Source organism: Dromaius novaehollandiae, chromosome 9 (genome assembly GCF_036370855.1).
Source record: "Dromaius novaehollandiae isolate bDroNov1 chromosome 9, bDroNov1.hap1, whole genome shotgun sequence".
Taxonomy (NCBI): domain Eukaryota; kingdom Metazoa; phylum Chordata; class Aves; order Casuariiformes; family Dromaiidae; genus Dromaius; species Dromaius novaehollandiae.
This window is the reverse complement of record NC_088106.1, coordinates 6,573,563-6,597,050: the sequence shown is the minus strand read 5'-3', so window position 1 is coordinate 6,597,050 and position 23,488 is coordinate 6,573,563. Positions and strand designations below refer to the sequence as shown.

The window sequence follows — 23,488 nt, the reverse complement described above, 5'->3', positions numbered from 1 at the left end:
AGAATATCATAAGTCCACTCAATTTTATTATTGCTGGCATACTGCAATCATTTCTCTCATTATCTATCTAATCCTAAAATAATTTTGAATTATTTGGGGAATATTTGTGGAAAATGCTAGATTATAGTAACAAGTAGCAAAGTCCTTTACTTAACCATAGAACAGTTCTGACAAGATCTTCTTCACAGTGCCTTCTTCAGATGATTCAGTGCTCTTCATTGCAGATCAAGTGAAAGAGTTTAAGACTAGTTCAATTTCTATGCATATCCAACCTTTGGACTCTGTTAACAGTACACATTTTTGATTCTTAATTTTGAGATCTAGACACTTATCCCTAGGACATAGTTGACCATACAGGTCACTTAAGCAGATAACAACATTGCTAAAAGGAATATTTATTGTTTGACCATTTCAACTTTATTTTCCCAGCAAGTCTTTTAAGATGTTATTTCACTTGTAGAAGGGGAGACTCATACTTGAAATCAACTGCATAAATTCTTTCAAAAATGGCAGTAGCCCAACTGTTCTACAGCTACTTCTGTGAAACCACTGCTAGACATCTTGCCAGTAGATGTATTCTACAGTATTTGATGTAAAATAGTGCTCTAAGTGCTAATTTGCAAATGGCTTCTGAAAGTAGACAGTAACGCAAAAGGTCAGCCACACTTGTTCTAGCTCTTACTGGAATCAGGGAATCTACTCTAATAAACAGCAAGGATGTCTTCAGTACAGAAAAGGTATTATAACTCTGCACTTGCATGGTGAAAAGCAAGAATGATCTAGTAAGCTGTAGCACTAGCTCTTCAGGCAAAAGGTACAATGAATTACAGAGCCAGCTAACTGAACGTTCTTGCAGTTCAGAAAGAAACGCAATTCTGTTCTCAACACTAGAAGATGTGAAATACAAGCACAGAAGAAACTAGCTTCTGTATGAACAAAGTGTTAAGAGTGTATTAAAACAGCTGCCTAAATGATCAAAAAGAATGTTGTTAGCCTGCATGCTTTACCATCACATGTGTATCTCAGTGAGGTAGTGAATGGCAGTAACAGGACTTTGTTAGTTATCTTCATTAGTGATAACATACAAGAATCCAGGACTCGATCTATTTAGATAATAGGTTCTTTGATTTTTTTGCTATATCAATAGAAAAGTGATCCAATTTATCTTCTTCCTTATGTAGTGAATATTTGGGAGACTTAATAAGCAAATCACACCATATCCATGAACTGTTTATCAGTGCACCCATTACAATGCATCTTATTTGCACAATTGGAAAATTAATAACTTTATCCAAAATGCTAGTGATGGAATGGAATGGGAAGCAATTCAGGAAAGAAAAAAAGATCTGTAAGTCAGTTATTAAAAATGCAATCTTACCCTTCTTTTCTCTGAGTGGGTTCCAGAGATAACCAAATCTATAGTTACTGTTTAAGTGATCTACAGGAATGATGCCAAGTCTTAACTTCTTAACTGACCAAAACATGATGCATCCTCCAACCATCCAGCAAATAAGGGATGCATAAATACAAACTATACAAACTACTTCAAGATACTTATAAACAAGTTATTAACGGTCACTTTCCACGTTAGCTTCGTATTATCTGTATTTCTGAACAGATGAATATTCTCCTGCCTTTTCAGTTTAAAAAGTATTCCAGTTCCAGAATATAGAAAGTTTTAACATTAAGGCATACATACAGCTATGATGTTTGCTTTCATTTAATAAGGATCAATTTACTCAAATACATGGAATGTTGGCACAAAACTAAAGCTCTTGTGGAAACAGCTACCAATCATACACAAATATTCTGTGAGGTCCTCTTGACTTGCATTTCTCTGATAGATACACCACAAAATGGCTTTAATTATACAAACTGAATGCTGGATCAAATATCTAAATAATAAAGTAGCAGTTAAAGTAAATGGTTTGCTTTATTTGTAAATTATGTACAGAATACATTTTTTGTATTATGATGGAGCAGGAGAAAGAAAACAGCTGTAATTTCCAAACCATGCTGTATCCTTCACCTGCTGGAGATGACATCTTTCTCTGAACCAGATGTACAAAAACAGCTTGGATTTCCTAAGTTGCTGGCACACAATTTGGAGAAACAGAATACTGCAGCCAAATTCAGCACTACCAGCTTTTATATTTTCAGCAAAATACTTCTGCTAAAACTAGTTTTCTTAGGAAAGTTTTCACAATCTTTTGAAAAGTCAAGAAAAGTATTAAGAAAGCTGTGGGCTAAGAAGTACTTTACCTAACTAGCTATCAAATGAATATAACTAGGAATAGTCTGAAATTTGGTCATTCAACTTTTACCTGTTTTACAAAAGCAGTTTTGAGAAGCTGAACTAATTGAACAGTTATGCAAGTACCAGAAAACTATGTTTTTCAGTATGTTTGAGGACGATCTGGGCAATCTATCAATCAATAGAAAACTTGTCAGATTGATAAAACTTCTGTAAATGTATATTAATGATTAACATAGTACCAAGTAATCAAGTTAATGGTTAAAAAATTGAAGGAACTAGATATAAAACTGTTTGGTAACATGTATATTTCAGCAAACAAAGATGCTACTGTATGGTCTATGTTTTGGTGATCAGCCAACAAAGAAAATCCAACCATTTGCACATACTTAGTCCCAAAACCACAGTGAGTTATGATTTTTCATGTGAAGGCCTACTTTCAGCATCTTCCTCCTCTTCCTCTTCACAATCCTCTTCATCTGTTTGCTGTTCAAGTTCCTCTTTTGTGATCATTTCAAAGTCGTTTCCATTTCCACTACTGTGCTGGGACCTGTCATCTTCACGCCTGTCACTGTCTGTGTCTGAATGTCGCTCTCCTCCTGAGCCTTCTGTTCCCGAGTTCCTTGTTGCTTCTGTTTTTCCATCTTCCTCCTCCTTCTTCTCACTGTCTGATTTCTCCTCACTGTCGTATTTTGGCGGCTTTTTGGATTCTGATTTTTCCTCTTTCTTTAAGTCTGCTTTTGGTCCTTTGTATTCATGTGTGTACAGGGGCCTGAAGGAGTCAATGAATCCCACATCTGCTGTCAGATTTGGCAAGAACCAGAAGTGATGCCTTCCTCCAGTGATTAGCCAAATAATAAGGAAAAGAATGCAGCGGGCTGTATAAAAAAAAGGGGGGGGGGGAGAATTTTGTTTTTAGTATAAACATTCACAATATACAACTATGTTTAATATAGAAACATCTCCTACTAACATCAACCCAAAGCCAGAAATAGTAGTGATCTTGGGGAAGAATTTCTTTCTACAATAGCATTTTGGAATTTTATTTTTGGCACCTCCCTCTGCACCCACCCCAAATTAACCATATTTCTAACCTATGATTTAGTTATTAATCCCTTCTGCTAAATGAATATAAACCAAGGGCAGCTTTAAAATCTTGGCTACACCGTTCTCGCCACAGCAGCTGTTTTTAGCTAGTGTTCTGTTCCCCCTCCCAGTTTGTTCTTTTGTATGGGCTAGGGATTTGTGAAAATGTTGTTTCTAGTACATCATACTTAATTCTGCCTGGAAAGAGAGGAGGTGGACAAAACACAGGCTTCTTGTAAAGAGCCATCGTATACTTGAATAAATGACAGACCTTTCCTTTCCTTTAAAGCTCATAATATGCCTAGAAGGGCATAAGCTAATATTCTCAAACAAACAACCTGCCACTTCTTGAACCATGAATGTATTTCAGACAGCTATATATATGCCTTGTGGCCACGAAGGACTGTCCGGGGCTTGGCTCATTCTTTTCCACTATTCCCCCATGCTCTCTCAAATATCTTCCTGTATTCACTGACCACTGTTTATTCTCCAGTTTAAAGATGGCACTGATTTTGTCTGCTTTTCTTTGCCTTATTGCTGTTTTTACCATTAGAAGCTAACATTTCTGATACTGAAAGGAAGCCAGAGACATTCAGGATTTACTGAGCCAGTAAAGAAATCTTCAGTATACAGGAAATACACACAGGTTAAACGAGCTTGAGAGTATTGATTTCTGCGGCAGAAGTCTGACACCTAGTGGCCGCTAAGGAAATATATCAGTGTGGATGGAAGTAATCAGGCTGGCTGTTGTTAGTAAAATATTCACAGATAATTGAGAGATTCACACATCTTAGACAACTTTAAAAGTTAGCCTATTTTTCTGCCCTTTTAGCCTTCACTTGATGATGAAATAAAGATGAGTGACACTTACCAACAGCAAGAAGAAGAATACTGGCTACAAAACAGCCTGCACCTACACTGAGGTAATAAACACCAACACGCATTTCTGCTGGCCAGAGTGGAAACAGAGTTGCAGCTATAACAGCAATCACTAAATAGAAAGATAAAGAAAAGCATAAGAAGCATTTTTTTTCCCCTAGTAAGTGTATAAAAGATGCACTTGATACAATAAGAAAAAATAAAGCACCTCTGAAGAGAGGGCCTAACCAAAAGAGTGGGGAGCTACCTAAAAGCAGCCCATCAGGAAACAGCAGGCACAAAGAGCTGGGTGGAGTTCGCGTTGGCCCCAAGAATTATTTAAGAGCTGAATATTGTTCCAAGGGTTGACATGGATTCTCTATAAAGGCAGTTCTCTCAGTGTAAAGAAGTTGGAAGGTACAGGTAAGGGCTATTAGACTAACAGTACAATTATCTGTTAGCTCGCTGATAGGAGCTAACATCAAGATTAATTTAGATTAGAAAAATAAATTTAGTTGATTGGGCCTGGCTATGTAAACAGAAGTTCTAGGGTCAGAAAGGTGTCATCTATGGTTTAAATATTCCTTTAACATCTTTCACATTTTTATATAAACTTGTTGGTGGCATCTGTGTTACCTACTGAGCAACTTACCCATTACCTTAAAGCAACTGAAATCAACATCTTTGTGTAATTTCAGACATTTGGTAAAGCATGTTTCAGTCACGTCATCATTTTATTTCATGATTTTTCTTGCATGGGTATCCCCTCCAATCAGGAGATCAAGATTTATATAATAGGATTGGTACCAAAACATGCTGAAACTGAAGAATAAAAACTCTGTCCCAGAAAAAGACAATTTTTCCCAAGAACAGATATGTTTATTTGATACCATGCATACATTTACAGCTTGCTCATTACTTACCAAGTACAAGTCCCATGGCAAATGTTTTAAAATGAACAGGGTCATAGATCCACACATACACCTACAATAGAAATAATCTGTTTAACATTTGGAAAGCAAGTTCTCTGATAAATGACTTCAGATTTTTCTCACCCAAATGCATACCGCAATGCTACATTACTTTACACTGAACAAACAGCACTCTGGTCAGTACCAAATCAGGGCAGAACAGTAGGGCAAGGGGCAATATATCATAGGAAGTGCTATACTTTGGGTGAGACTTGAAACAGAGGTTTCTGTCAGTGAAAAAGCTGCAAAGGGATATAGAGAGCCATGGGACTGCACGCCTGCCTGCCCATACAGATTGCCTGAGCTATGTACTGATTATAAGCTGAGCCCAATGGCAGGAAGCCCAAGGACACTGTGCTACTGAAGCAGGACACACAACAGAGTTACCAGTGCTGCACACTGGCTGTGCTGCCAGGCACACGATTAAGGCAGGAGACTTCCAGCATGGGCAAAGTGCCACTACTAGTTTAAGGCCCATCCCCTTGTCTGCTCCAGTGCTCGTATTCACGTAGTGCTCAAATAATTTCACCACCTGGTATTTTGCACTAAATGCTGATAGAGCATGTTTCCTCTAATATGAACTATCATTCTACCATAAACTCCTACTCATGAGGGTTAGCAAAAAATGGGTAATCATTTTGCTAATTATCAAACACCATCACTTCCTGCTGCTGGTAGATGCTTCTTATGCTTCCCACCCAAGAGAAGATTCTTGCAAGAAGATTCTTCAAGGGAAGATCCTTGCCTGAACATTTATTTGCACTTCCTTCAGATTAAGAAACGTGCAGCTCTAACCTTCTGAAATTACTCATTAAAAATTCTTTCATTCATTCATCCACAAAAAGCTACATGCGTGAAGAGTAGGGTAGCCAAGGTGTCTCTCTCCCAGCTTACCGTGAAGAAGGTTAAACACATGGTTAAACAGTATTTGGGGGGAGGGCAGGGGAAAGAGGGAGAGAGAAGAGTATTTCTTGAAGAATTATGTCATTAAAGAAATTTTAGCCAGAATAACTTACAGGCCATGTAAATGTTTGGAGAAAACATTCAGATAATAAACTGATGAAGAACTGAAAGATACAGAACTATCACTGAATCTATCACTGAATCAGTTTTTTTTTTCTTCATGCATTAATGTCATTGAGCATAAAGCCAAAAATTTAAGCAAAAAAAAAAAAAAGTGAGGTCCACCAAGTGGAAACAAAAATTGCTTCTAGCTTTGAAGAGATTCCTGGGGGGTGGGGCACAGACGAAACATGGGACAAAACATCATGCTGAAACGCTCAATTCGGAACAAAGGCTGAAATGAGCTGAGGCCTGCGAGTTAAGTCTCATTTGATGGCATCAGATAGATAAATATAATTGTACCCATTGTACCACAGTACACTGTTGTCTAAGTTTCTACAGTTACAAAACTCAATAGCAAATGTTTTAATGAGAACTGTGAATCCATCTGAATCAGAAGTTTGTTCAGTCTTAGGAACAAGCTTCTTGGTAAAGTGCAGAATTTCCTGAACTAGTAAAGTTAGGATTTTTTTTTCTTAAAAAATAAACCGTTTTCAATGTTAACAGTAGTTAAGATTCAAAGTAGTAGCTGACTAGCAGCAACCCTCACAGCAGAAGAGCTGATACAGACTACCAGGACACTTTAAAAGATGCAGTAATACAGTTTTTCAGTGTGATGCAATGAGAAGTATTTAATATTGCACTCTTCTAACAAGGTACAAAAGTTGACTATATGCAGGCATGGCTCTGATGCCAGTGAGCTGCTCTGTAAGCCCAAATAAACTGAAAAGCATGACCAGGTGACTGGGCAATAAGGCGGTAATTAATATTCAGTGTTGACAAGTGTAAACTAAAAGGAAAAACAACTCTTACTATAAATATACAGGGATCAGCTCTAAATTAGCTATTACTTAGGAAGGACCATGGAGTCACAGTCCTTTGAAAATGTCACCTCATTAATAAAAAGGTAAACGAAGAATAAATATTGCTATACCACCAAATAAATATAATAGGGCACCCTCATTTTGAATGCTGCATGCCAGTCTGGTTACACCATGTAAAAGACAATACAGAGGATCAGAGAGAGATGAGATTCTATACCAGGTGAGACAAAACAGATTAAGACAGATTGTAAAAAGAAATGACTGAGAAGACAGATATACATAAAGGAAATAAACTTTCCACACAACACACAAATATATTGCAGAGTTATGACTTCTCAGAGTTCACTGCCACATATGTTTTAGAACCAAAGATATAAAAATTTTAGGAAAGACTGCAGTGCACTGACACACAATATGAATGTGGAACACAGTATATTTTTGCTGAAATAGAGAGTTCCCAATTATGCCAAATCTTACAAGCAAGAATATGATGCAGTACGTTACAGAACTATTAGTGAATTAAACTCTTTGTCTTCCAGAAAAGTGAAATACAGAGAAGTATTTAGGACCACACATAATTTCAGCAGTAAAGCCAGGATTAGAATTCAGGAATGTCTAAGTCTCAGCTATCTGCTCAGGTGACAGGTTCAGGCTGCCTCTGGATAGCAGATTCTTTTGATGAATGGCAAATTCTTTTGATTTCCACTGTTGACTGAATTTGATGTTCTAAAAGGCTTGATTTTTGTTTAGAAATACTTCAGCATGACCACAATCATAGGATAATTCAGGTTGGAAGGGACCTCAGGAGGTCTCTAGTCCATCCTCCTGCTCAAGATAGGGTAAGCTATGGGGTCAGACCAGGTTACTCGGGGTTAAATCCAGTTTAATGTAGTCTTGAAAACCTAGAAGCATGGAGACTGTTCCAATACTTACCTACACCACGAGGACAAAAATTTCACCTTCTGTCCACTAAAATTTAAGCTCCTGGGAATAAAGTTTTCTTTTAGATTTCTTACATTACTGTCTTACATCCAGCCCCCTCCCTCTAATATCCTTGCAGATATCCCAAATCTGATATTTCAAGATCGGCCATCGGGTTTCCATTCATTTTTCTTTCAACAGGACAAAAGAGTCTGCAGAAATCCACTAATTTAAGCTATTATCTGACAACAGTACACTGACACTAAATTTACAAAGTATCTATATATCTCACCTCATTTCCATCCAAGAAAACTTGGTCTTCATGTGGCTCAAGTTTAAATTTCCTCTTAGTTTCCTTTTTTTTGGGTGTTCCTGGAGTCTCATCCTGAGGACAAAGGCAAATTATTAAAAAAATAACTCAGATGATCTTAATATCTAGTATTTAAGCACACTGAGCCAGAACTTTCCACAAACTTAAAAAAAAATTGAGAATGATCTTGAGAATAGGAGGAAATAAAACATCTATACTTATTTATTACTGACGGGGTATCTCATGAATAAAGAAGAATTGTGAAGAAATATAAAATTTACTTTTTGATTATCATCTAAGAGCTAGAGCATAACTTCAGGATTCAAATGCACGTGTTCAAATGCATAGCAAAGCTCCACTGATGCAGAAAGTTTGTACAAAGATCAAGAATGGGGTACAACACTCGTAATCACTAACTTTTCATCAGAGTTATTTGGTATCTTGGTGGCATATGCACTGCTTAGACATTCTTTTGGAATCCGCTTCAGCCTTTTACCCTCTACCTTCCTCAATCACTTTTTGGTCTTGTACTTCCCTCTTCCCTGTCTCTCCTGTTTCCTTCTCTCTGCTTATTTCTTTGTTTGAAATTAACTTCCTAATTTTTGTCCTGTGTTGTTGCTTAAGTCATTACCCACTGGCTTATATCTTCCACTAAAATATCAGTTGAATAATTAATGATTAGTTTAAAATTAGCATTACATTTAATACTGTAACACTCCAGATTACAGAGAACTGGCAAAGTTTACAACTTTCAGAGTCTGCTTTTTAGGCTATCTCAAGAGTCAGACAGTATACTGGCTTCTATGTTTAGACTGCCAGGAAAGTTTGTTTTGTTTATAATCCCTTTATTCGCCATGTAACGTTTTTCTGACATATAGACCTTTGTACATGTAGACTACACCTTTGACTAAATTTGCCATTATTTTACTCAGTGTTAGAACGGGAATAACTCTTGAGTACTACTAACTCACTGGATTCAAACCACTATACACAGAAGGAAAAATGTCTCTCCAACAAGTTTCTCCTGTGGATTCTTCTCATCTTAATTTGGTTTTGCTAATAAAACATATCAGGACACACATGAGAACCTGTGCAGTAATAACAGTTTGAACTTTTAAAAAAGTAAATTAAAGTTTGGGAAAATTAGGCATTATATAGAATAATAATGGAGCTTTCATACACAAAAATGGCCCACTACAGCACTGTTTACAAGCACCAAGTATCAAATATTACATTCCAAACATTCTTATTACCAAACACTGCAAAATGGGATCTCCATTTTACTTATGTAACTGCACAGACTTTGATATGTTATGTCATATGCATTTATATGTTATTTTATGCTACAGTACACTTGCACAAAGAATCACTGCCCATTGTAGCTGAATGGAAGTAGCTTTTGATCAACTCAGTCCACATTACGAGACGATGACGCACACAAAGGCCCAACTGAAGTCTCTTTTGGATTCGGATCAAAATCTGAACAGCTCCAAAATTTAAAAAAAAGGTGTATTTTAGAGACCAAAACAGACAAAAAGAGATATGTCACATTTTAGAACAACCAACCACGTTTAAGTCCATGTAATCTTGACAATGTTAGTTAAATTTGTAACCAACAAACTAGTTATACTAACAGCTTTGTTTCTTCTCTTACAGATTGCACTCACCTTCTTACACTCTTCTTTTTCACCATCCTTTTTCTTTTCTTTCTCCTTCTTAGTTTTTTCATCTTTGCCACTTTCCCGCTTGCTCTTTTTCTCTTCTTCTTTCCCACTCTCGGCCTTTCCTTTTTCCTTTTCTTTCTTCGTATCCTTATCAGGTTTCATTTTCATCACTTTCAACGCTCGATGAAAGAACTGTTTTTTCAGGAGCCTTAAAATGAAAAAGGTTGAACGATACATGTAAGTGTTGTTGAAATAATAATGTTTATACGCAGTTATGTTATTAGATATCAGTAGAGAGAATAGCATGACAAAGAGGTCACCATCATCTACGCTATCTTCAAATGAAGACACTACACCTATTATCCTTTGTCTCACCTCTTGCTTTCCTTTTTTGTTCACCTGTTCAAGATTGGATAAACACTGTACTTTATGTGGCAGCATCTCTGCATAGATATAAATGACAACAATTTAGGACGGTGGAAACTATCAGGTCCATTTAATTATCTCTCCCATTAATACAACTCCATCCAGTATTTATTTTAAAGCTCACCTCAATGTATTTGTATCTTTGCTGCAAAAGAAAGTAAACGAAACGGACATACAACCTGTCAAGTTAGTTGGTCAGAGATGCAGGTTGAATGAAATTGTCCTGTTGCAGCCATGGTACTCGTGCAAGCAAATTCCATTTATGTCAGCTACAAGCAAACATTATTAAAAAAATATATACATATATACACACACACACACATATATATGTATGTATATATATATATGGTGGGCAGTACAACAGGAAGATCTAACTGATAGTCTTAAAGTTGTCACCAATGAGTAATGTCCTTGAAAGGATCATATTCCAATTCAGAATAGGCAGAGTACAGTATACTGCTCTTCAAACAGAGGAAGCAGTGGGATACAAAATCCAAGGGCCAATTCTCACCAAAAAAAAAAAAAAAAAAAAAAAAAAAAAAAAAAAAAGTCCAGGTCCTATGGTTCAAATCAATTTTACTTGTACTTGGTTTCTTTCATCTCTTACTGCAGATCAAATGGTTATATTGGACTGCTTTTTAAATTAGGAAAATTCACTAAAGAAAATAAGTCATTCTACTAATAAAAATTATGTGCAGGCTGATTGTTGAGAGAGAGAGAGAGAGAGAGAGAGAGAGAGAGAGAGAGAGAGAGAGAGAGAGAGAGCGCGCGCGCGTGTGTAAATGAGAGTGCGTGTGTAAGTGAGAGTGCACAAGAAAACTTTCTTCAGGCAATTGTTTACATGGATTCTATTTCTAGCAACAGAAAAATCACTGCTTCAGAAGGAACTACTTTTCTTGACAGCTATAAATTTAGGGTAGCTCAGGTGGCAGCCCACAGGACCAGTCTGGCCTGCAGGACAACTTTCTCCATTGGAGGAGCTACCTCCATCTCTGATGGAATATGGAAAGATGGGACTGGAAGCACTCCTCCACCGTGCCTGGGCAAACCCTGCCACCCAGGGCATAGAGCAACGGTATCAATATGGCCAATGGCCAGGCCCTGGAACTGGACTGACCTTCACATAACTAATGGAGTCCAGATTACTTACTAATTCTCTGTTGATCCTCATTAGATCAGCAACAATATTGCTGAAACAAGTGTTACTGATGTAGCTTATTTGTGCCAAATGCCCCAAAAGAAAACTTAATGAACTTAAAATCTCCTGCTACACTTTTGTATTGGTCTATGCTCTACAGCAGCACTATGAATTCAGATAACTTGTTTTATATATGCAATCAGTCAGTGCTGTTGACTTTGTATGAAGGAGCAGAATCTCATACTTCTTCTCTGTTTGACAGGGCAGATAAAACAAGCAAGAACCACACCAAGACAGTTAAAACAGTTGGTTTTAATATGAGCAAGAATCTAAACAGAGAGGATGAAAAGTAATACACCTCTGGTGCTGATGGAACTACCTTCTTTTTTGTGCTAAGATATTCCTCCATCCCTTCCAAATGGTAAAGGAAGCAGTCAGTGCTAACATTTAAAGCTGTGAAAACAGTTTCAGTGACCAAAGGAGGTCTTTGCATTACTAGTCATACAGGAAACAGCAAGGGAAACCAAACTGCAGACGCGATATGATGCCAAATGGATCATCAGTGCACTAAATGATACTACTGACAAAAATCAACGCAAGAGAAAAAGGGGTCCAACTGATTTTCTTTGTGTAGTACATAGATATTCTTTCATTGCTGAAACTAAAGGACTTAAACAACAGTTGTCTCATCCAGTGGTTTAGTAACTGAAGAACAGACAGATATAGACTCCTACCTCAGTCCAAAGATTCTAGAAAGAAAGATTTACTTTTCTGCTTGCATTAACATAATGCTCTTTCATAAACATTCTTGAAGAAGTCATTACAAGGATTAAAGTTCAAAGACAGAATCTGCCCTGCCTCAGCACCAGAAATGGAGGCAGAATCTCACCTTGCTGAATGGCTATCTAAAATGAGCTGGATAAACAACTAAGTATTAGTTGTATTCTTCTTCACTTCTAAGTAGCTTTTGCAGAGCTCTCCAAGTGCAGGCAGCCCCCTTAACATCATGATTCTGCCCAAAACGAGTATAAGAGAATATAATGGTCAGAATATGCCATTCATCTAAACAAAAACAGTAGGCAGCAAAGACATCACGTGAGAGGTGTGACTTGAACCTCAAAGTCCAGCTTCTGCCATGATGGTAGTCTAGCACAAGAAAAGGAGAAATCTAGGAGCTCTAATCCTACTGCCTTAAAATAACCATAAAAATTTTTCTAAAGTTTTATTTTTCTTGCTGCCGCAGTCAGCATAACGAAAGCATGAGAGAGTTATGAGAACAAAGATGATTAAGCTACTTTTTTTCTGTTTCTGGTGTGACACCCTCAAACATACTAATAAAACTACAATCATTATTTATACACCGTAACACAAATGTTTTAGAAAGCAGTTAAGTCCCTTTTTTAAAGGCTCATAACTGAAACAGGTTCCTAAGTCACATAAGACACCTTGACAACTGTACTCATTATCAAAACTGATGATTTAGACCAGAAAGTCATACCTGTTGCAGTAATCAACTACAGACTCCCGAGTTGTAAATAAAGCTTCTTCTCCTTTCTTTGCCTTTGCCCATTTAGAATCCAAGAGGCAATCCACAGCTTTTGAGGCTAGAGGAAAAAACACAATAAAAAATGTTAAAATCAATTAATTGTAACACTTAGCCTATGTTCCTTGAACCAAAGCAACCAGTCAGTTCTAGTTCCATATCCTTTGATCTTTAAAATAGGGTAGTCGCTATTCTTAAATTCGTCATTCTGGACAACCGTACACCATCAAGACTACAAAGTGAGAAGTTGATAAAGTTTATTGTGTTTACTTCAGGCTGATAAGATTAGTCTTATGGCTATCTAATGCCTAGATAAGTTTGCAAGACCAAACTGTTCTTTGATAAAACAATAATATTAAAACAACTTCCCCTACAATATTAGTAAACAGACAGTATCATACTTTGGTTAACCCTACCAATAAAATAATCAACTCGGTGGCCCATCATGTTGGTAGATTTTGTTGGACAGTTGAAGCGTAAGTATTTGGCAACAGCCTTCTCCTCTTTGAATGGCTCACCAACTTCCTACAATAATAAAAATGAAAATTAACTCAGGTTTAAACACATGGGGAAGACAGTTATTTGAACTCAAAATCAGATATTCTAAAGTCCTCATTATTTTATGGCAATAGAAACAAAACGTAGAAAATGTGAAAATAGGGCGAGTCATTTTTCCAAAGAGCTTTCAGTCTACATAAACAAAAGCAGCAATAATTCTAATGTCAGATGATGTGAAGATACACAATGAACTAAAACTGACAGCTTTGTAAAAAGAACAAATTAAAGGAGGAACTGAGGGAGGGGAAAGTACTAGCCACTTGGCAAACGGAAAGCTGCTTAAGGTACACAAGTCTGAATGAAAATAGCTATGAAGCTGAGAACAAAGAAAAATAATATGGAGAGAGGAATTACGGTATGAGGTGACAGCAATGCAGACACATTGGCAGAATACAAAACAGCTTGAATTCCACATGAAAGAGGAATGAAAACCACACAGAGTAGTAGTAGAAAGGTTTGACAGTTTGGTTAGGTTTCAGTACCACTGCATGGCTACAACATGACTTAAACTTCAGCAGATTAAGGAGATTCTCCCAATCTAGACATTAGAAGCAACAGTATAAAACACACCAGGACAAGGTCCATGAACTTCAAATTAGGTGTTTTGTAGGAAAAGGAGTACTTATTCTGCATGCATTAACATATTTTGTAAATTTACAAATTTGCAGATAGGTAGCAGAATGCAAAGATTTAAAAGTCAGAAGGATGAAAACAGGCATTTTCAATTATTTAAAATTAATACATATATTAAAATATTTCATATATCTATATATGTAAGTAAGACTTAATCCTCCTGAACCCTCCTCCTCCCCTGCTACTAACAGATTGATTACAACAGAGTAACACTAGGACATCTTTTCAGACTGGCAATATCATTTCTCTACCTATTCTTCTCATGCTAGCCACAGAAATAAAATACAGAAGCCGCAAAACAAATCGGAATGTACAGAAAAACATTCTATTTAAAGAGAAGATATTTTTAATGCTCAGTAAACATATACAACCTCCAGCATCACTTCTAAGATGAATAATGATGATATTGGAAGAAGCCCGGTAAGTGGAAACGCAAGATCAAGTAGACATTGATACACAGGACATACAAGCTTTAGACAGCCAGTTGTTAATTTTCAACAGTTTGCACAGCTAACTTTCAAAATAAACTGGTTACTGAATTATCATTCTAGATGATATTATTGCTATTCCTATCCAAGGACAATTTTAAACCAAATATAGACATAAGGTATCCAAATGACTTACAGCACTCTATAGCCTGTTAAATTCTGAGATTACTGAGATTTTTTTAATGCTGAATTCCTTGTACACATGCAGAAATATGCACTTACATTCACCAGTTTGGACAGGTTTAAAAAACACATGCCTGAATTAAGCCAGATGATCCTGACATTCCTTATACAGATGAAATTAACTGTTTCTCCACGTTCAATACTTCTTTTTCTTTACAAATTTTAAAGAGTGTATAAAACACCACATAGTTCATGGAAAACTATTCACTAACTGGTATTGCATTTATATACATAATTTATATGCAGTGACTTGCTGTCCTCTTAGTATTGTACAGTTGTAAATCACTGATGATGCTGCCAACTTTGGCACCAAAACAGATTTGGTTTACTAACAACAAAATGAGGTACAACGCATTTAAAGAAAATGAATATAGGTGTACCATCGTTACGGTATGGTACCATGGACACTACTGACTGCACGTAGCAGTTGCATTTCAGAATGACGCTTTTCTAATATTCCCTACTAGCGAATTACACTTAGTACAACAACTCATAGGGCAAATGTTATTCTCTGCAACACAGACTATACGACAGCTTTCTAAGAAAAGCTACAGATATTCACATCACTTAATTTGTCTGCTAGTTTTTCATATGTTCTTTTCTTCCTTAAATATTTATGATTCTGGTAAGTCATGCGATACGCTATAAAGGCAGTGGCTGGCACCAACGGGTATTTTTTCAGATTGCTCCTTATCATCTATTGCTTTGTCCTTTTCTGTGGGATAGTTTCATAATATCCCAAGCAAAAGGGCTCTTTTCTGAGAGAGACTGCCACAGTTTAACTGAGCTCCTTCTGAGAAAGTTTTTCCTGCTATTTAACCCACATTTTTCATCTTACTTTCATCCCTTTATTTCCAGGGCCAGCCTTCTGTTACAGTATTAAAACAAATGACTCACGGAAAAAAATACCGAATTCCATCATTAAGTGAAGTCAACAGAAGTACTGGAAATTTCAGAATCTTTTAAGCACTGCTTTTTTTTCCTAGATGTAGTTTAACAAATCTTTATGTTCAACAGTAAAAACAGCCAAACGTCAGACATTTCAAGCCTCATTATGCATTTGGAAAAGGATTATAAAATAAATCAAGGTGTATTTTGAAATAAATTATAATGTTTTAAATCAGATGACACAGCCTTAAAAACTGTACTAACATTTTCTGGTATTTAAAGTTTACTTTTCTAGGAGAAAGAGAAAGACTCAGAAACATTTCAGAATACATTTCCAGAATGTTGTAAAATGTCTTCTCAATTAAAATTCTATGATTAAACCATCTTCAATTAATTAAAAAAAAATAGGATAGTGTTAAGCTTCCAAGTACTTCCGTCCTAAATTTTATTTGAGAGCTTTGCAACTACTTTAATTTTACATATGAAATAACACAAGTTATCACTAGGGAGAACGTAAGATTGCGTTTTATAATCCCTGATAATTTATGTATTGGAATACATGTATTTATGTATTTCTCATCTGGAAGAATGCCATTAAAATAAAAATCAAACCTAATTTCTTATTTAGCTAGTCAAAGAACTCAATCAAGACGACAGGAAAGAAAACAGTGCTTAACCTGCTTATTTCACTAGTAACTGCACTGAAATACTAGGAGATTTTTAAAAATAATTCTCAAGCATTCCTATCACAATTCTGTCCTATATGCACCCATAAAACAAAACTAAGATTTTCAAATCCGATGACCTTCTGGACTCACTGACATGAATGGAAAATCCTAATCATCTTCACCGACATAAAATTTTACCATTATCTCCCAAATCAAACAGTGCATTCTGACCTTCCTTCAATACACAGATATAGTTCCCATTTAATTAAACCTCTGAATGGGACTGAAGAAAAGCAGCCTATGGATATTAAAACCAAAAACATCTAAACTGAGCTATTAAAACTAGTGCATCCATGAGCTTCCTTCTCTGCTTCATCTCTACCTCAATACAGCTTATTTAGTTCCTCTTTCTCTTGGAAATATTCGATGGATGCCAAAAGACCAGAGCATATTGGTGGACTGAAATTTCACTCATTTTTTTCCAGCCTTTCATCATATTTGTGAGAAGACCAGCATGACCCAAGATAGGATGTTTTCCTTCCAGAATATAAACAAGGTTTCTGGAAATGAGTGCAGAGTAAATGACGACTGTCACTAACAATACGAGTTTTCTCATGTGCAGACAAAAGCACTACAAGGGTTGATGGTCCTCTTTGATTTCAATGAAGTGAATATTTAGTTATCTTTTTTGCTCCTAAGTTTGAAAACTTAGATTTTTAGAACACTGTCCTTCACAGAAGACTTCTGAAGCCTAATGGCTTATACAATTTTTAGATGAGGAAAACAAGAAATTTAAGCAGATTAGTCATATGCAGCCTCTCTTTCAAGCTGACAGGCTGTGACAGTCCAAAATGAGACTATGTCAACCCATGTTCTAATACCCCTCCTCATGCTATGGGGGCACTACAACTGCGTTTAAATTATCTCCTCTGAAGGCTGTCTGTGCACATCGAAGTCTGGGTTGAATCACAAGATTATCCTTTTCCCTCCTTGACTCTCAGGCTGCATCACTCACGTGTAGCACGCCATTTGCTCATTCTCCCAAGAGGGCTTCCTCCAGAGCGGAGTGCAAGTGGCTCCAAGCTGGCTCCACCACTAGCTCTGTGCCTTTGAGAGATCCCATCATCCTGCCCAAGTCCCTTTCCACTCCCAGGATGACACAAATGGAATAGATAGTGGCACAGGAATCAGGTCTACTACCATTTGTAGTTAATTAATAGCAATTAATCAGAGGAACAAGGGCTATCTGATGCATGCTTCATAAAGGTATACAAACACACACAGTCTCAAGTTACCACTGCCAACTGCTTTTGAAATCTACATTCAGTCAGTGTATGGCCTTACCGTATCTCAAATGCACACAGGCCAGAAAGCACTGACACTTAAATCTTCAAGAAAAGTTGACACTTAAATCTGCAGGCAAAAGTTTACCAGGATTTTCTAAATGCCTAACTCTCAATACAGTTGATAAAGTGAAGTTCCTAAGTGCTTAAGTGCTTAAAGTAAACCCTGCTAAGCAACCAGCAGCATTTTATGCATCCAAATATCTTTGAAAATCTAAACCAACTCATAAAAAGAAATGGTTCCTCTGCCTCACCCTCTTCCACCAAGATACAAAGCTTAGGGACATCACCTACCAAACTAAGGCACCTACCTAAATAAAGCACCTATAACTAAATAACATGAATACCATCACTCCCCTCTAACCCAGCAACTAGCTAAGACCATGGCTAATAGGAACTAGGTCTTCTGCTTCCATCCTATTAAGGACTCAAATAAGTTAATATTTCAGAGGATGCTAAATGCATCAGGCTATACAGAAGACACTAGAAGTTTCTTTTAAGCAGCAGTGCACATCCACAACATGTGAGACTGATTCTCTATTCTTGAGCGTATTCCTACCTAAACACCAGCTTATAAGATGTTATGTGGTAGCGAAGGGGATACTCCTCATCTGTTCTGTTGGAACTTTTATTCTTTGCATAAAAGAAATCAAGGCGCACTGGGACAAAGAAAGATTACACAGAATAACATGGTTTAATGGATCACTGACTGGGGGGAGGGTATAAGAGAAACCAAATATGCCATGTCTGATCCTTGCTGTTAGGACTATTTTCTTCAGTGACTACTGAAGGTAAACCTGCCTGACTCCTGCGCTGATGACCAGCATGTGGATTGCCACAGGACTCTTAAAAGAAGCCGTGGCAGAGCCTAACAGAGAAACCAGTTCTTCCAGATTACTGCAGCTGTGTTAGCCACAACATACTAACTTTTCTTCACAGAAAAAGATTAACAGATGTTTATATTTTTTATAGGATATGTACAGAACAAAAATATTTGTTTTCTTCTTTGCTCTTTTTAGCCTTCACTAATTTTTCTGAGCGAAGGTTGTAAGTTTCATATTTACGACAAAACACACACGCAGAGCTCTAAAATGCATGCCAAAGAAGCAACGTACAGTATTTCGAAGAAAAAAACATGCCAGCTTTAATTATCTTCTAACCTTAGGCCAGTTGTTTTGACTTTCTTCCCTTACTCCTTCCAAAAATCTGACTTACGTTTTCAAGAGACAGTGATTCTTCTACTGACAACTGAGGCCGTTACTTTAATTACCTATTTTTCTGTTTTTTCCTTCATTCTTTGTTTCTTCTTCCTATACCACCTGATACTACTCATTTTGCAAAGATTATTTGCTATCATCCCATTCAGCTTTTCTAGAATTTATGAGAAAATAAAGACAAACAGGAAAGCTGGATTAAAATCTGTTTTACTGAAAAAACATTGTATTGTCACTTCTGAAAATCCTTTCCATACTCATTCCCAAACGCACACAGCACAGGAATCAGCAATGCAGCTTTTGCACATTTTCCTTTCAACAGAGCCCAAATCAAGGCAGGAAAGAACTGCTAGAACGGTTAATATTGATTAACAGATGTCCTTCATCAGGAGAATCTCGAGGCTCGAATTCAGCGATTCAAGGGGAAAAAAGTCAACAAGAAAAGTATGTTCTACAGCCATCTCAGCCATCAATTTGCAATGAGACATTTGCTAAATCAGTGCCTAAGAATCATTTTCTCTATTTATAAAAGAGGTATTTATATGCATTAACATTTCTGAAGTAGAGGACACAGCAGAAAGATGCTACATGAGCGCTATTAATCGAAATGCAAACAACCAAAATTTCACATGGGCAGAATAAAGCTGTCCACAATGGAATCTGGCCAACGTAATTAAAACTTAATGCCTACTTAATAGTCAAACTGCAGACCTGCCAACAAAATGCCACGTGTTGCCCAACTGCACAGTTGTCCAAGTAACTGAATTACACAGATTTTGTGTTTAAGTGACTATGTCAGGGTAGCTTATGGAACAGTATTTGTTTTCAAGAGAGGAAATAGCTTCAATCAGGTTGCTGGAGTAACACACAAAGACATTCCCCATCTTTTGAGACATATCTGCCTAAAGAAAAAAAAAAACTGAATTAGCCATTAGACAACATATTTTTTTTAATAATAAGCCTGCTCTATAAGGCAAGTTTTCTTGATTTCAGAAATTTGAGTCATGTGGGGGTCCATTATCTTTAGCAATCTGCTTCCCACAGAGCAGCTTCTTTCCACTACTCCATATCACTATAATTAAATTACCATCAGTATGACATTTATTGAAATCTTTACCTATAAAATGTCTTTGTTCAAACTTCTGAAGACTAACCTTTCTCTAACATTTACCTTGTTGCCAAAGGAAGAGTCCAAGCTATGCAACACACATTGGGCAATGTGTCATTTTATGAAAATACAGCCTATGAAATACATCCTTCCTGTTATTGCTTCCTATCGAGGATACACAATGCAGGCTTTAAATAATTTTAAACTATTTTATTGAGACTTTTTTCTGCGTCTTATCTCATGCTTAGCTACCTGACTACCACAACTCCAATTCTGAAGGCAGACAAAATCCTGTAAGAATTATTCAAAACTTTGTTTCTATACACAGTGTTTATAACCAAACTCTATTACATCAGCCTCTTTGACAGCTAAATACACTGCCTCCTGCTAAGGCTCTTACCCTTTTCAAATAATATAGCTCTACTTAACAACTATGGGGTATTGAAATGTCAGACTTGCATATGGTATTATAAATAGTCTCTATTTGCAGGTACACTCCACCCTAAAGTAAGCACTTACTTCAACAGCATTTGAAACACCTACAAATAAATAAATAACAGACTTGACTTTAAAAAGAAGAAACTTGTAGCATTATCCTGAAACATGATAATCATGCTGCAACTATGCCAAGAAAGTTCAAGAAGCTAAAAAAATTTGTTTTTCTTTTATTCACTTTGACCAATTAAGAACACCCTCTGGGCATTAAACAGTATTCTTTGTTCACTGTCTTATCTCCCAGTTGCTGTTGACATACACTGGGAAACTACTAAGAAGCAATAGACATTTATCTGCATAATTATAACCATAAATTTAGGCCACAATCTTAAACCTGAAATGTTAACGCTTACACTTCAGGTAATTATTAGTAGTCCTGGAAATACTTCTACTGCTGATAGGCTGAAAGTTAAGCATGCACTTAAGTGAATGCAAGACCAGAGCTTTGAGTATTCTACAAAGCATCAACTTGCATTTATTTTGTTTTTGATGGATGCTTTATTGGGCTATTATCATCCTTTGCATGGGACATTCTATGATTATTATATAAAAAAAAGAATGCATCTGTAACATTTTACCACAATTTATTGAATTCCTGGGACTGATAAGGCTTGCTTTACACGATTCCGATTAATTCCTCATTGACTTTGCTTGTTTCTCTCTCACAGTAATTGGAATTAAAGGGAACAGGAGCCATTACAAACAAAGACAAATCTCCATCTTCGAGTGGGGAAGGAAAAGTGGGCTGGGAAGGGAAAGGAGGAGAAAGAAGAAGAGAGGGCAGCCGAGCACAAGGATGAAGCACACACTTGTTAAACAGCTCAGTGATTTCTCTCGTGAATCTTATCTCCACTTACAGCAGAGCAATAAAACCCGAACAAACATTATTTAGGCTTAGGATTAATGATACATATCAGCAACAGACATTATAGTAAGCGATGCTGTAACTGTGCCCAAAACAAGCACTAAAAGCCTCAGTAAAATTCAAGGCGGTATTTTGAAGGGCCGAGACTGGCGCGGGTAAGCGGTGACACCCGGGCAGCCTTACCTTCGCCTTTCAGCGACACCGCAAAACTAAGACATTTTTAACCTGATCTCCAAGCGGGTAAGGCCTGTTTTCAGGCACCGCTGTTGGTTTTTTCAGGCGCGTTTCCTCTCCCCACGGCATCGCCTCCCGGGCGCGGGGCACGCGTGCCCGAGGCGCCCGCACCGGCGGCCACGGGCTGCTCCCGCAGCGCGGCTGTGAAGGGGCGAGAGCCCCGACGCTACAGGGCTGTTGGGGGCAGCCGGTAACTCGGAGCCGCCTTCTCCGACGGTGCAAAGCGGCCGCGCAACCTGCGGGCAGGCTCCCGCAGAGCGGGAGAACAGGGAAAACCCCGGAGAGGCGGATGGTGGGGGCGAGGGCCCGGCCCGACCCCGCCGCCTCGGGCCCCTCCGCGCTCGGGGAGGCCGGACACCGCCGCCGCCGCCGTCGCCGCGGGGGGAGCCGCGGCCCCCCGAGCCGCCGCTGTCAGCCCGGCGGCCGCCTCGCGGCGACGGCCCGTGGAACAGGGGGCCTCCTCCGCGGCCGGGGAGCCGCCCCGGGACTGGGAGCCGCCGGGCGGGGAGGGCGGCGGGGGCCGGGGCTCGGCTACCTGGATCCGCTTCCTGTGCCTCCGCCGCTCCGCCATGTCGTCCCCGTCTGCTCCGCCGGTGACGTGGGGCCGGGCGGGGGCGGCGGCGGCCTCGCGAGAGGCCGCGGGAGCGAGGCGGGGCGGCGCCTCGGCCCCTCGCCCGGCCCCGCCCCCGCCGCGGCCCCCCGGGGCGGCCGGGCGCGCGGCCGGCGGCGGGAGGCGCCGCCATTTGGGGGCGGCGCCGCCATTTGGGGGCGTCCCCGCGGGCCCGGCTGCCCCGCCCCGGCCCCTGCCGCCACCGCCTGCTCGGCCTCGCGCCGCCTCTGCCCTCGCCAGGCCCCCGGCGGCGGCGGCGGCCAAGGTTGAGCTCCTCGGCCCGCGTTGGCGGGGGCGGCGCTGCCCCCCGTCCGGCAAGGCCGCAGGTAGGTGCCCGCCAGCGTCTGTGAGGGAGCCGCCAGCCCCGGGCGGCAAAAACCTCCTGCGAGGGAGCCTGGTCCTCCTAACAGCGGGCGAGGCCTCGGAGACTCGATGGAACAGGCCTCTGCCGGCCGTTACCCGCTTCACCGCGCCCTGGTTGCGCCGGCCTTTCCCTGCACACCACAGATCGCTTTAGGAAGCAGCCTCTATTCAATAAAACGGCTTTTCCTCAGAGGTTGTCCCGCATGCTTTTACCGTGAGGTCACTTCGGCCGGCGAAGTGCCTGCTGGTTTATCCTGGCTCCATGTTTCCAGACCGCGCCCTGGCACTTCGGCACGGAAAAGCATGTGCGGCGTTGCATCATCTTGTCCAGCCTTCCAAATCCTGCCGCCCTTCCCGTCCCTATGACTTTGGAAGCTTGTGGAACGAAAACTAGTTAATTAAAAGCTAAAATTGTTTCCAGTAGTGTGTTCGCCCATGAATCACTCAGCCAGCTTTTGTGCTTTTTCTGGTACGGTTTCCTATTCTTTTCACTGTTTTCTTCTTGCTGTTGCTGGGCAGAAGCTCTATACGAGTTATGAATTAAGCTGACTGACTGCAGGGTGAAATATAAAAACTATAAAAGATAAAATTATAAATTTAGGGAAGTCAAGTTTTTATAGCTGCAATAAAATGTCTTGCAGACAAAATACACTTATTCAAAAATAGGTTTTTAAATTGGCAATCATTTTAGTAATTATTTAGCGTGCTTAAGTTACAGTAATGGAAGAGCACATCCGAGCTTCAAGCTTTCTTGTAGAAGAGATTTTAACCATCTATTTAA

The 23,488-nt window shown here is 38.9% G+C and overlaps 2 protein-coding genes and 1 long non-coding RNA gene across 5 annotated transcripts in view; 1 reads left to right on the top strand and 2 right to left on the bottom strand.

The window, feature by feature from the left end:
* Nucleotides 1-1,704: 1,704 nt before the first annotated feature.
* On the bottom strand, nucleotides 1,705-22,418 carry SEC62 (SEC62 homolog, preprotein translocation factor). The gene is made up of 8 exons (XM_064516599.1): nucleotides 22,270-22,418; nucleotides 13,474-13,582; nucleotides 13,013-13,118; nucleotides 9,954-10,158; nucleotides 8,269-8,361; nucleotides 5,122-5,182; nucleotides 4,212-4,331; nucleotides 1,705-3,132 (listed from the first exon to the last, which is right to left on the bottom strand). The coding sequence occupies exons 1-8, from the start codon at nucleotides 22,303-22,305 to the stop codon at nucleotides 2,666-2,668; spliced, it is 1,197 nt and encodes a 398-aa protein (XP_064372669.1). The 5' UTR covers nucleotides 22,306-22,418; the 3' UTR covers nucleotides 1,705-2,665.
* On the bottom strand, nucleotides 19,227-22,254 carry LOC135329151 (uncharacterized). The gene is made up of 2 exons (XR_010390439.1): nucleotides 21,684-22,254; nucleotides 19,227-19,934 (listed from the first exon to the last, which is right to left on the bottom strand). It is a non-coding gene; the product is annotated as an uncharacterized LOC135329151 (long non-coding RNA).
* Nucleotides 22,417-23,488, top strand: part of LRRC31 (leucine rich repeat containing 31) — a 49,174-nt gene continuing 48,102 nt past the window's right edge. For 2 of the 3 annotated variants that reach the window (XM_026105741.2, XM_026105740.2), the window contains exon 1: nucleotides 22,417-22,670. The gene's annotated coding sequence lies outside the window, so the exon portion shown is untranslated. The remainder of the gene's footprint in view (nucleotides 22,671-23,488) is intronic. The other variant, XM_064516598.1, reaches the window with a different exon arrangement.

Bases quoted from the DNA above. Each gene is read 5' to 3' on its own strand.
- SEC62 (XM_064516599.1), bottom strand. From the start codon at position 22,305: ATGGCGGAGCGGCGGAGGCACAGGAAGCGGATCCAG. The intron at 10,159-13,012 runs GTATGACTTTCT...TTTCATTTTAAG, and splicing joins GTAGTTGATTACTGCAACAG to GCTCCTGAAAAAACAGTTCT. The intron at 8,362-9,953 runs GTGAGTGCAATC...CTTTGTCCTCAG, and splicing joins AAAAAGAAGAGTGTAAGAAG to GATGAGACTCCAGGAACACC.